Here is a 12,878-nt window from a genome sequence, read left to right as displayed (position 1 = left end):
TGGCACAACACAAGCCCAGGAAGAGCCCTGCCAACTTTCCCTTGGCTGAGGGATTCCCAGGAAGTCCAGAGCTGAGCACTCAGTCTTGGTGTCTTGGAGAATGCAGTAGCACCAGGGGACTCTTCATGCTTCCTCCTTGAGGTGCCAGAGCAGCAAGGGGGTCCTTCATGTTACTGGGGGCAAATATGGAAGCTCAGCAAGCTGTGAGAGGGGCCCAAGGATAAATAGACTCTCCCACTTTCCACCTCACCCTTAGGGCACTGCTTTCTAAACATTCCCATGGCACAACACAGAAAATGGTGACATTGGTGCTGGCACATTGGGCTGAAGGAACCAGACTGCCATGGGCGGGCCTTGGGCCAGCTCAAGGGCTAAGGGAGCAGTATAGCATGACCTGCCCGAGCCATGCTATCCCAGAGGATAGGCCTCATGGTCTCATAAATGCCATGGCTGCTTTGAGGAGGTGGTCCTTCCAGGTACCTCTGGAAATGTATGCACCTTGATTTTTGGATTAGGCCTGATGACCCAGACTCTCCTGCTATGGGTTCAGTTTCCATCACACTTATTCTTATGAAATATTGGAGGCAAACAGTGACACTCACACTAAAAGAGGGAATTTCCAGAGTGTCTGAGTTGCCGGGGTGAACCCCTTCGTGGGCCTGTTGGTAGTGCTTTGCCAGCTCTCCCAAGCAGAGTCACTTGGAGTATTAACATGACAGGCAAGGGCCACCTAGAGGCCACATGAGTTGGAAAAACTGCTCTTCACCCTCTTCTCAGTCTCCTTATCTGTAACTTGGGATAGTAATCTCTTTTCTACTGTCCTCATAGGATAGAATGATGGATACGAATGTTCTTGTCAAACTATAAAGAGCTTATACACACAAAAAAATGGATTCTTTTGGCTTTTAATTAAAATGTTTTGTTTCGTGTTAGTTCTGAAATCAAAACTACCTCTGGTTTTGTCCCTGCCCAGCCCCTGCTTTGTGCCAGTCTTTGGGAGATAAAAAGTAAAAAACCTCTTGGTGTTAACAATGAATGGCGGAGACATGGGTGGGGGCAGTATGTCCTCCTAGGGTCTCCTTCTGTGTTCCTCACACTGGAGCTGGTATGCAAGCTTCATGGGGCAAGAGAGGGCTGTGAGGACAATTACAGACAGGGGTATGCTGGAAGAAACATGTTTCTTCTAAATTCTGGTAACCCTGTAGAAATTGAATGTGATCTAGAATCATTATGGAGAGATTATTCTTCTTTTTAAAGAGTCCTCCCCAAGAAAGGTAGAAAGAACCCTAAACTCTGTGATGCTGGATTAGAGCTAGAGACCTCAGCATGAACTCAGGTTTATTTGGATCTATCTATCTATCTATCTAGATCTAGACCTATCTATCAATGAGCACATCCAGTGCCCAAATCTAAGTTTCTAAATATCACTCTTCAATAACAAGGAACCAAGGATGTTGGAGAAATGGCTAAAATTAGGGCAGGGACAGGGAAAATGCAAGATGAAACTGAGGCATATTAAAGTATCAGTAACCAAAGAGTTGCTAAAAAAAAAAAAAATGAGGGCATGTCATAGGGACACAGGACACTAAAAGTCCCAAAGACAAAATTTGAGCAACAAAATAAATAACATATATTGGATAACCCACAGTACAAAATAAATATATTAAGTCATACTGATATTATTGAATAAATGAAGGAATAAAGGAATAAATGGAGGACAATGGATGGTTCTTTCTTTCAGAAGAATTCCAAATAATACAGAGACTCTCCCCTCTTTGAGAGGTAGACCTTAATCCCTCTACCACCCTTGAGTGTGGGCAGGAACTTGTGACTTTTTTCCAAGGAATGAAATATGGAAAATACAGTAGAGAAATGCAGCAAATGCTATCTGGCCAAGTGATAAAGGCTGACATCCCAGTGATGTCGTGGGGACATCATGTACCCCTGATCTGATAACAGGAGAGGGACACTTCACTTCTTCTCCAAAAACATTAACCCCAGTCACATCATGAAAAAAAAAATCAGACAAACCCAAATTGAGGGACATTTTACAAAATATCTGACTGGTACTCTTCAAGACTATCAAGGTTATGCAAAACAAGGTAAGTCCGAGAACGAGTCACAAACCAGAGGAGACTAAGGAGACGTGACAACTAAACCCAGCATGGTCTCCTGGATGAGGTCCTGGAACAGACGCAGGACATGAAGTGAAAACGCAGGCGAAATCTGAATAAAGCTTAGTTAAAAACAGAACACAACTGAAAAAACAAAAACCTCCTTCCAGGGACTTGTGGCTTTCTCATGCCCCGCTCTGAGTTGCTGTCTCTGTGGCATTTCAGTGTCGGCATCCTTCGATGGGAAACAGCACCTGCGGAGCCTGCCTGTGGTGAACAGCATCGGGTACGTCCTCCGTTTCCTTGCCAAGCTGTGCCGAAGCCTTCTGTGTGATGACCTCTTCAGCCACCAGCCCTTCCCCAGGGGCTCCAGTGGCTCTGAGGAAACCCAGGAGAAGAAGGAAGGCAGGATGGAGTCAGGTAGGCTTTGTCCTTCTGTCTTTCCTGTGCCTGCAGGTGGTCCCAGGTGTCCCTGCCCTCCCACGAGCTCCTGGGAGCTCTCTTGCTGGAGGCCCACAGGTGGCCTCTCTGCCAACCGTCCATCCCAGGGAGCAGTCAGGAATGGCCAAGACCGAAGGTACCTCGACAGTCCTCACCCAGGTTGCAGTGGGAAGAGATCACTCTAGCTACTGAGAGCTGATGCTATAGCGTTTAGGCTTATGTTATTAGAATCTGGATGAGACCGCATCACATCTAATGAGTGATTTTCTTCACTCTCCTCTAATTAAGACTCTTGGGCACTTATGCATCATTGTTGAGTAGTTGAAAGACTATCACAGTGAGGAACTAATAAATCCTGAAGAAACTAGGGATAAGGAAACAGATTACGTTGGTCTTGCTTGGGGGCCTCAGATACCCACCCATGTCAATAAACAGAGTGTCTATTACTGCAGGGATTTGACCAGGCCACGAATCAAATATGTTTTTCACTAAGAGTCAGAGTCTCTCTCTCGTCACAGGATGGAAAGTGAGCCAGGGGCTGAGTGCCTTTTGTTGCAGAGTAGCTCAGCATAGGAAAGCTAGTGGGAAGGTCACCAAGGGCACACAGGGGCCACACTGCCAAAGCTGTCACAACATTGTCTGCTCAAGATACCCATAGAAGGTTTTCCTTCTCTGCTTAGCAGCCCTGAGTTATGGATTTGCAGAAAGTTAAACATGACTCTAGGTTCTGGATTCTAGGTTCCCAAGGATTAGCAGAAATGTTGCCTTTTTTGTTTCTCAGGAAGCGGTATTGTTGATATATAAAGAACACATAGTCAGTGAAACTGGAATCTAGTCATTATGTCATTCTATAAACATTTGCTGAACCTTCTTATGCTCCAACAACCATGGGAGACCTTGTCTTGTGATAAGGCAAATACACAAGGTTCAGGAAGTTTTTGAAGTATTGAGGTATTGAGTGACCAGTATGCGTAATGAAAAGTGAATACATTTGCAGGTATGTGTTCACAGGTAGGCTTAGATGCTTAAAAAAAAAAAAGATGCTTATAATAGTGGCTATATGGTAAGCCTAAGAGGACAGCAGGGAAGGATAAACTTAGATTCTTAGCATATATTTTTTTTCAGATACTGTCAAGAACCTTGTTTACAATTTTACATTAATGTCTCTAAGATCTGGGATCAGTAAGAAATTTGGCCTTTACAAATAAAGGTATCTAATTAAATATAGTCTATGTTAGCAGGTACTATATACGTTTGTTGCTTTTTGGTTTTGCTTTGTTTGTTTGTTTGTGATGTCTCTATGTGGGCAAGCTTGGGAAAATATTTTCTTCTTTCTGGGCCTCCATTTCCTAAATGAAGTATTGCTCGTGCACAATGCTCCTTCTGGTTCCTACAGTGTGAATCTGGCCTCTCCTGTCAGCCTTAGCTGACTCAGGAACGTATCCTAAAGCTAATGCATCTTCTAGTGAACCTTGCAAAGAGAATAGCAGAATGGTCTGATTTCACTTTGCAAACCCCTTGAATCACTGTTACATTGAACAATCAATGACCCATAGGATATAATTATAAAGCCACATAATTCGTGTCTCCCATTCTCCTTTAAATGTATCCTGTGGGACCACTTCTTTCCCGTCCATGGATAAAATTTTGGACAAATCTTATGACTTCTCTTGCTCCTTTCAGGTAGCAAAGCATTCTCTAGTCAACAATTAGTATATCTAGGTCAGAGTAAGAACAAAATTTAAATTTCACTCAAAGATATAACTATTCCCCATTCCCAGTTCAGATCTGCTTCAGGCCAGTTGGCTTCTCTCCACCTCACACTTAACCTTGTGTTTTTGCCCCCTCCTATATTTAGCTAATAATGATTTTGAATCCTTCATGACCGGAGTAGGGGACAGAAGTGAGGTAAGGGGTAGGAGAGTTTTTACTTGACTAATCCTGTAGTGAGTTGGCATCATACACCCTAATTTGCAGGTGTTTGAAGCTGATTCTTCATCCTGTGGGCTCTTACATGGGCACATTGGTGATCCTACCATCTCTCACTTGCACTTTCCATGACATGAACAAATAAATACAACCCTTCTCTGGCTGGTCACTTATAATTCCTTCCACACCCCCAAATCCATAGGAAACACATCTCTAGCTTCTTTCTGCAGAGGCCCTGTTGTGCCACCACACAGTCCTGCAGTCCTAAGATGATCTTACTTTAGATCTCTCTTCTGATGGCCCACATATGGTCCTGACAAACACTACACATGATCCTTTCCCCAGACAAACTCTGGGCAGGCTGAACCCTGCAGGCACCTCTGCTTTGTTCTCTGATCAACGTAGCCAGACTTTCGGATTTCCCATGGGAATCAAACAATAATCCATTGTGTCTCTCAACTCCAGGGACAGATATCAAGCTATTCACATGGCCACATTGAAGCCCTTGGGAGCATACTGGACAGTTCTCTCCATAATTCATCTTCTAGTCAACCTGTTTCTCAACCTCTATATTTCTTTTGCAGACGTGATGTAGGTGGTCATCTGTAGGTACAAAGCTGGCTTTCCACCTTTTTTATTTTTTTCAAGATCTGTACACTTCACACTACTTTGGGGTATCTGTTGTCTTACAGCCTCAGCCCAAACTGAAACTAAAATGGTTTCATTTTAACATCCTGTCCGAGGAGCCCCCCTCCAGCCTTCCTTAAGTAATTATTGAGGAAACTCTTGCCTTGGTTTCTACCATATTCTCTCCCCTTCCAAGCTCACCATACTGGAGGACGGCTTAGTCTTTTCCCTGGAGCCGTGTAGCTACAGTTATTTCTCCCTGAAAGCTCCTTTTCTTCCTAGCTGGCCTGGCTTTGGAAGTAATAACTTGAATTGTCTTCATGAGCCTTTCCTTAGAGCATGCTGATTTGAAAAATGAATGGCTCCCAAATCAACCAACCTTGTGGAAGTTGTTTCTCATGCCCTAGGTGTTGCAAAACCAAGTGCAGTGTGCTTCATGTGTCTGGGAGTCTCAAGGAAAGTGGAAGAAGCAGCCACGTCATAGTACGCTCTAAGCAGCCCCCTTGCCACATGTCTTTTCCACCAGTCTGCCGTGGAGCCTAAAATGACACCATTAGAGAGTTTGCCTTTAGATTAAGACATTGCCTCTTTAGGATTGTCCTTTCAAATTTCCCTAAAAGGGTAACATATCAAGTTATTATTGTTTCAGATGAGGAACTGGCTTATACTCACTTTCCCACTTTTGTGGCAAGAGGGGCACGTGTGAGAGGGAAAGGACAGAAGTCTTTGTTGATTTTAGGTTCCATATCCATCTGGAGGACCAACATCATTCCAAAACAATATTGCAATCTTGAGCTCATTTGAACCAGGTTGTTCTCCGCCCCGATGTTGTCCAATTAAAGCGATGGTCTATCAGGCTTGGTGACACACACTTGTCCACACTCATTAGAGAATTTCCAGAAGACACTTGATTAGGCAATAAGACAATGCAAAGCTGTGACACGTAAGAAACTATCAAAGAAACAAAGTTTGTGCCCCCCCCCCCAAAAAAAGGATGATTTGGAGGAAGACATGATTTTCTGTTCCAGTATACAGCAGCAGGTCATGTGGGTTTGTTCTCTGTGATTCTGGTGATAGTTTTAATTAAACCTAAGGCCTTGCCTCTCAAACTCTGGTCAGAAGCATCCTCATCACCTGAGAAAGGCAAGAGCTCAGAGGCCCTCCCACACTCTTTAACAACAGATCCCGGGTGATTTGAAGACACATTAAAGTCTGGGAAGTGTGGATTTAAGGAATACTCTCCCAGGTAGACAACTTGGCAGCTGAAGAGCCAGGTAGAACTCTCACAAGATAGCTCCTTTAGGAGTCAGGCGGGGCTGATATTCGTAGGGAACTTTGAAAAGTCATAGAAGTAGAAGGGACTGCTTGAGCGGTAGTGATCTCCCCGTTACTGGTGACAAGTGCAGATGCCCGCTTATTAGGCCATTAGGGGTAACTCTGGCAACCCAGAGAAGTAGGAGCAAGATGTCACAGCTGGAGGTGGCAGAGGCTAGCTCTGGGCAGCATGAGGTCAAGGTGCCCCAAGAGTCCCAGTGAGGGTCCCCCACCCCCACCGAGGTGGATCCCAAGGCAGAGGGGCTCACATTAGAACAGAGGGCATCTTTCAAATCTCTTCCTCAGGCCTTTGGAATATAAACTTTCTTCTGTGATCTTTCTTCTGTGTCCGGGGCAAACCAGACTTCAGACCTCCTCGGCTGCCCGAATCCAGGCCGGAAGGTAGAGTTCTTGGCTGGAAATCAGGAACATCAGTCATTTCCCTTCAATTCTATTAATCGACAGCCAAATGTGGTGTGCATTTTAGGAAGACCAGCTCACCGGTGCTTTGCAAGAATGGAGGCAGAAACATGGATTTGATAACATTTGCGGTTCTGTCAGAAGTCACGTGATGATCACAGGGAAATTTACTGTACCTTCGAATGTTGAAAAGAAAAGGTCTCAATTATAAATAAACTCAAGCCAGTGTTTTCCAAACTGGAATGTGCTCCCGAACCACCTGGCATCTTGTTAAAATGCAGATTCTGGCCTCAGCAGGACTGGCGTGGGGCCTGAGAGTCCGCATATGTAACAGGTGCCGGGTATTGGGGCTGCTGCTGGCTGGGGACCACACTCTGAGTGATAAAGTGTGGGCTGGCAGAGTTCTGCTCACCTAGGGAAATTTAGTTCAGGTTTGCAGTAAATTGAGTCTACGTGCGCTAGGACACTATATAAGTGTTGTCACTGAGGATGATCCCATGTCTTGTGGAGGTGTCCATGGGCTGGAGAGGAGATGGGGGGAGGGCAGAGTGGTTAGGTGAGGTGGTAGGTGTGCAGTCTGGGTGAGAAAGAGGAGGTTTGCTGCACTGGTGAGAAGGTTGAAAGAAAGCAAAGAATGACGACAGCAAATTCCTCAGTGTGGCCTGGCCATCTTCTGCAGCAGGGTCCCTGTTGCCCTTTAAGCTTCTCCGAATCCCAGAAGATGTCCGTCTGTTCTCCCAGACTCTTGTTTATACATCCTCAATGACACGTAATGCTGCCCCATACTGCAAGAATCTGGGTCCAGATCTCATCTCCCTGCCGGGTAGCCTTGGGGGTGGAGCCGCATAGTACCCGGCCGAGCCCGACGTGTAACGGGTCTGCAGCAAATATTTACTGACTTAAATTCTATGCACCGCAACAGAACAAATTGCTCACCAAGGGTTGGGGAGATCTCTGGAAACCGCAAATGTGATAGCTGAACTCTCCTGCAAGATCTAATTTAGTGATTGGTTTCCTGCCTTTTGAAGTTTTAACATGATGGGAACAAACTGTTTACTTTTGGTTGAGTAGCTTTTTTGATACACAGATGGTAGGGGGTAGGAGAGGAGGAAGGACATTTGTTCTCAAAGCTTAATGTTTTCTTCCTTGGCTGGTGGTCTTTGAGCCAGGCACCAGAAAACTACTGGAATGACAGACCTTCACAATGTGCTCCGTTATGGTTGAACCTATGTACCCAGCCTTTAGAAATAAAATCTGCTTCCTTGTTGAAGTACAAATTCATCTAATATGATAGCTCTACAGAGAATGAGTATACAGGGAATAACTATCTTTCCAAAAGGTTGTTTATTTCTAGAAGGAAATAGAGTTTATCAAGTGGCATGAATTCCATTACATGGAAACATCTATTTAGGCAGTCAGCAAACATTTAGTGAGCTTCCCCAATGGTGATGCACCGAGGCCCACAGAGTCAGGCCAATTGTTCAGAGCCACACAGAAAGGCAGCAGTGGGGAGGGAATGGAGCCCAGGTCTTCTCTTCCCTGACCCTTTGCTTTTCTCTCAAGCCAGTTGTCAGTAGGGCCCTATTACCCAACACTTGCCGGTAGGGTGTACGTCCTGTTTCTTGACTCAGACGGCTGATGGCACAAAATGGATGTTCACAAGTGGCTTGTGGTACACCTGTGTCATTTTGTCTACCAAAGATATAAAAGAACAAGACAAACCCCAACCCCCATTTAACAAAATCTAGGCAGAAGCTGTACTCCAAGATCAATTCTCTTTTCTCCTTCTGGATTTCCTATCTTGGCCCCAAGGAGTGTTTCATCCTTGTCCTTGTGCTCTGGGTACACCCTTGCTAGATGACATCCCCAGGACAGGCAGGGCCCACCATTCCAGACTCTAGGAGAGCTCTTTCATTTCACAAAACCCACACACAGTGGTCTGCTCCACCACACGTTTGGCATCGTTTGACCTGGTATTTTAAATAATATGTGGAATGGTGGAGGAAAAAAAAAAAAAGAAGAAGAAGGAAGGTGTGTTACTCCAGATCCCCCTGCAGCCGCTTGTCTCCCAGTGTAGGCCAGTGACTGGAATATCTCAGAGCTATGCTCACCCTGCTACAGCCAGGGATCGTGTGAACAAAATGAGCCGTCCTGTTCTCAAGTCAAGTGTTGGAAAGAGGGTCATTTGGGAGGAGAACAAAGGATCAGTATCAAGCTCATGTGTTAAGAATCCTCTGAGAAAGTTTTGACGGAAAGGGTAAAAGAGGAATGTCCCTACGGTCTACGGCAAATACAAAGGCCTTTCCTGTATTTTCAGATGGACAGGTCTGGGAGAAGCCCAGCCACAGCTCCTACAGCATGAAAGGGGGAGCATTTGCCAGCGTGGGATTCCTAACTTTAGTTCTGCCCCTGGGTATAATATGAGTTCATGTAGGAAAAGTTATTTATTGTGTTTCTAGTTATATCATTCATTAATTTATAATATCTGTACATATTTTAAAGCATTTACCTAGGGGCGCTGGGTTGGCTCAGTTGGTAGAATGTGTGACTCTTGATCTCAGGGTTGTAAGTTCAAGCCCCACGTTGGGTGTAGAGATTACTTAAAAAAATAAAATCCCAAAAACAAACAAACAAACAGACAACAACAAACATTGAACTAAAAGGGAAAAATATAACCTCTCGAGAAAGGCCTGGGTTTTGTAGAATTTAAAATAGATTATTTCAATGTTCAGTGATTTAGTGACTCTCTTTGCATTGCAAGGCTTAGGTTCTCTTCTGAGACCTGTAGATACTGAGGAAGCACAAGATAAGTATTCAATACTTATTGTTAAATGAATGAGTGTTCCAATTAAGTTGTTATATAAAGGTAAACTTTATGAACTCTCTCCTATTAGTGGGTAGTTTCTGGGTCTCATACACAAGCAATATAAACCCTTTGCTAAAAAAATCCCATAAACTTCCTTGCAGAGAATTGAATAGGTATTCTATAGCAGATACATCCTAGCTGCTACTGAATTAATAATTATAATTTCCAACCTGGATATGCAGAGTCAAGGGAAATGAAACAAATGGCCTTTTCTCATCTGTATTCGTTATCTATTGCTATGTGACAAATTACCCCCAAAAGTTAGTGGCTTCAAATAACATTTATTATCTCAGTTTCTGTGAGTCAGCAGTTCAGGGGCAGCTTAACTGGGTCCCCTGGCTCTGGGTCTCATACCGGCCTGCATCCTGAACTAGGAAAGATCCACTTCCTAGCTTATTCATGTGGCTGTTGGCAGGATTCAGTTTCCTGTGAGCTGTTGGTTTCTTGCCATATAGGCCTCTCCACAGAGCATCTCACAACATGGCAGCTTGCTTTATACCAGCGTGAGGAATGCTGCAAAGTATCATGAGCCTTCCTAAAAGTCAGGATATACATTTAGAACCAAAGCTTTGGAGATGTCCTCTATTCTGGTGACTCCAACGTTTTCCTGAGTGAGGACCCCTTTTCATTTCCTTGAAGTTCTAGAAAGACCAGAAAGTGTGTGGCTGTTGAGGAAACAGAACATGACTGTGGAAGGTGTCCCCCTCTCTTCACCCTCCCTCACCTCTTAGGAGCTCCCACAAGAACTTCGGGTAGAGGCAGGGCAAATGTGCAAGACCATATAGAGAGTGATTATAGGACCTGCTTTCCTCTTAAGACTGGAAGAGCATTCATTATCCCGAATGGCTGGCATTGGGCAAAATTGCCTTTGGGCAAAATTTCCACAGGAGGGAATCAACCCAGAGGCTTAGCACAAAGTCTTAGGCAAACCAGAAACATTTGAGAGGACTACAGTTCAGGTGTCAGGCATTAAAATTATGGTTGGTTTCTGTGCATCTCATTAGGGGAGAAAAAAATATAAATGTGCTTAAATGGACCAGAGGGGAGTCATAAGGTTGATTCTGAGGGCTGAGTGATCTGAACTTAGAGGCAAGCTTAAAGGGAAAAATCTATACTGGCCAGAGACCAAGTTAATGGAAAATTTAATTGAAGCGAATGAAATGCTAAGCCTCGTAGGTGGTGTGGCCTGGTGCCCTTTGAACCGGGAAGGCTGGGACAGGAGGCCACAGAGGGCCCTGAGGGAAAACGTGATGAGCTTATCTGAGCAAGAACGAGGGCGGGACTGAGCCTGAGAAAAGAAAGTCTGCAAACCTCCACTCGAGCCTCAGAGAAAGGCAGCCCGAGGGCAGAGAGGAAATCTGCTGGTTTCTGCCACCACCTAGAAGTCCTTAGAGGTCCTCTCTGCCTCCCGGAGCAGTGCTGGGTGCCCGTGGTGCTGGAGAGGAGTGAGGCTGAGGCTGCCTGGTGGCAGACACCGTCAGCGCCACCTGAGGTAGGAAACAATGGCCCCCTGTTGGGGCTCTCAGCAGGGTGCAGCTCTGCTGGGGACCTGCTACTGTTTCCCGGGGTCTTCTCCCTCTTGCCCCCTTCCTCTTTCGGCTTCTCTCCTTGCATGTCTTTCTCTGCATTCCAGAGCTTACTGGCTGTGCTCTCTAGGTGGTGGCACCTGGTTAAGCGCCGCCGGGTAATAATGATCCCCCAGCTTTTCCAATGGCAGCGTATGGGGGCCACGGTGCAGCTTCCTTTTCTGATCTGGGTTTCAGAGCTGGGATCTGAGGAGCTCCCTTCTCTTCAAGCAGCCGAGCCAAGCTGTTCACACATGGAGCGCTCTGGACACTGACCCAGTGGTTTGACTTTCTTGCCAGCCTGGGCAGGGTTGTGCGGCCTGCTGGACGGGGCAGGCCGGCTGGCAATCGATCCCGGAGAAAGGCAGTGGCTGCCGGTCGGGGCGGGGGAAGGTGGCGGTGATGATTATAGAAAAGGATCACTGTGTGCAGCTGTCCCTTTAACTGGGGAGTTATGCCTGATGTGGGGAAATAGGGTGGGGAGTGGAGGGTGAGTGTGTGTGTGTGTGTGTGTGTGTGCACGCGCACACACACATGTGAGAGAGCGGGTGGGGACAACTGTAATGAAAGTGAATAGTTTCTAAGACTCTGGAATTTGGGGGTTATTATGGCATGATTAGGTATTATTTGAGAAAAATTCTGCAGATGGTGGTATTGATGCTTTTCAGGGCTTCATTTGGTTGGAAACTCCAAGTAAAGTGCCAGTTTAATTGTTTTAATAAAATAAACAGTCCAAGTTCACTTAACTGGGAGCAGTTAGGTCTTGTGTCCCAAATGACAAAGGGTCAACACCAGCCTGAACTAAAACTCCATCAGAAGGGTCTGTACTTTTAGACACGTGGGCCCCCTTTTCCTCTCTGTGCAACTCTCACTGCTTTGGGACTTTCTCTTTCTCTCGCTCTCTATCGGCTTTCTTCTTCCTGTCCCTCTGTCTCTTCCTGCTTCTCTTTGGATGTTCTCTACATCCCAGGTGCTCTTGCCTGACCCTCCAGGACTGCAACAGGAGTGGGTTGCACTGGGTGGGCGACCTGGAAGCCTCTGCAGAGGTGAGGGGAGTGTCCACGCACTCCTGACCCTAAAGTGTGTTTCCCAAAAGGGGAGGTTTAGACACAGCTCAGATTCAGAAGCAAATGGGTATCCCTGGAGGCTTGAGTGGGTTGGAACTCTTCTAGAGTGTTCTTTGGCCACCCTGGTGGGCAGGCTGCATATACAGAGGCTGGGGGAAAACGTAGTTCTCCAACAGTTCGGGAATGGTGAAAAAGGAACACCAGGCTCTCCTGAAAATTCCTAAGACTTTAAACCCTGAAAATGTGGTAGCCTCTTTGTGCCATCGGTGCATTTGCTTTCTATTTGAGCTTGCTCATGTGATAGTACAAGAGCAGATTGTTCCTTTCTCTGGAGGAAAGTTTTAGTGATTTTGCAGGCGGCATCCTTTGTCTCCTGGATAGAGGCAGGGAGGTTATAAAGACAAGTACAAGAGACGCCTCTCATTTGCCTCACTCTGCTGAGCTCAGATTCTCCACAGAGATTAAATGGCCTTAAACAGAGGCCGGGTTGGATCCTCCTGTTTAATGAGAGGTGCCAGGGTGACAAGCTCATTTC

At 45.7% G+C, this 12,878-nt stretch overlaps 1 protein-coding gene across 2 annotated transcripts in view; it reads left to right on the top strand.

The window, feature by feature from the left end:
- Positions 1–12,878, top strand: part of SCML4 (Scm polycomb group protein like 4) — a 117,159-nt gene that overhangs the window by 79,451 nt on the left and 24,830 nt on the right. Inside the window, exon 5 of one of the 2 annotated variants that reach the window (XM_043592055.1) lies at positions 2,340–2,534. In XM_043592055.1, the coding sequence (XP_043447990.1) occupies positions 2,340–2,534 (195 nt within the window). Of the gene's footprint in view, positions 1–2,339; positions 2,535–10,922; positions 11,204–12,878 lie in introns of those variants that run through there. The other variant, XM_043592053.1, reaches the window with a different exon arrangement.

Source organism: Prionailurus bengalensis, chromosome B2 (assembly GCF_016509475.1).
Source record: "Prionailurus bengalensis isolate Pbe53 chromosome B2, Fcat_Pben_1.1_paternal_pri, whole genome shotgun sequence".
In the NCBI taxonomy this organism is placed as follows: Eukaryota; Metazoa; Chordata; class Mammalia; order Carnivora; family Felidae; genus Prionailurus; species Prionailurus bengalensis.
Note: the sequence above shows the minus strand (reverse complement) of the source record. Positions and strands in the feature narration are given on the sequence as shown.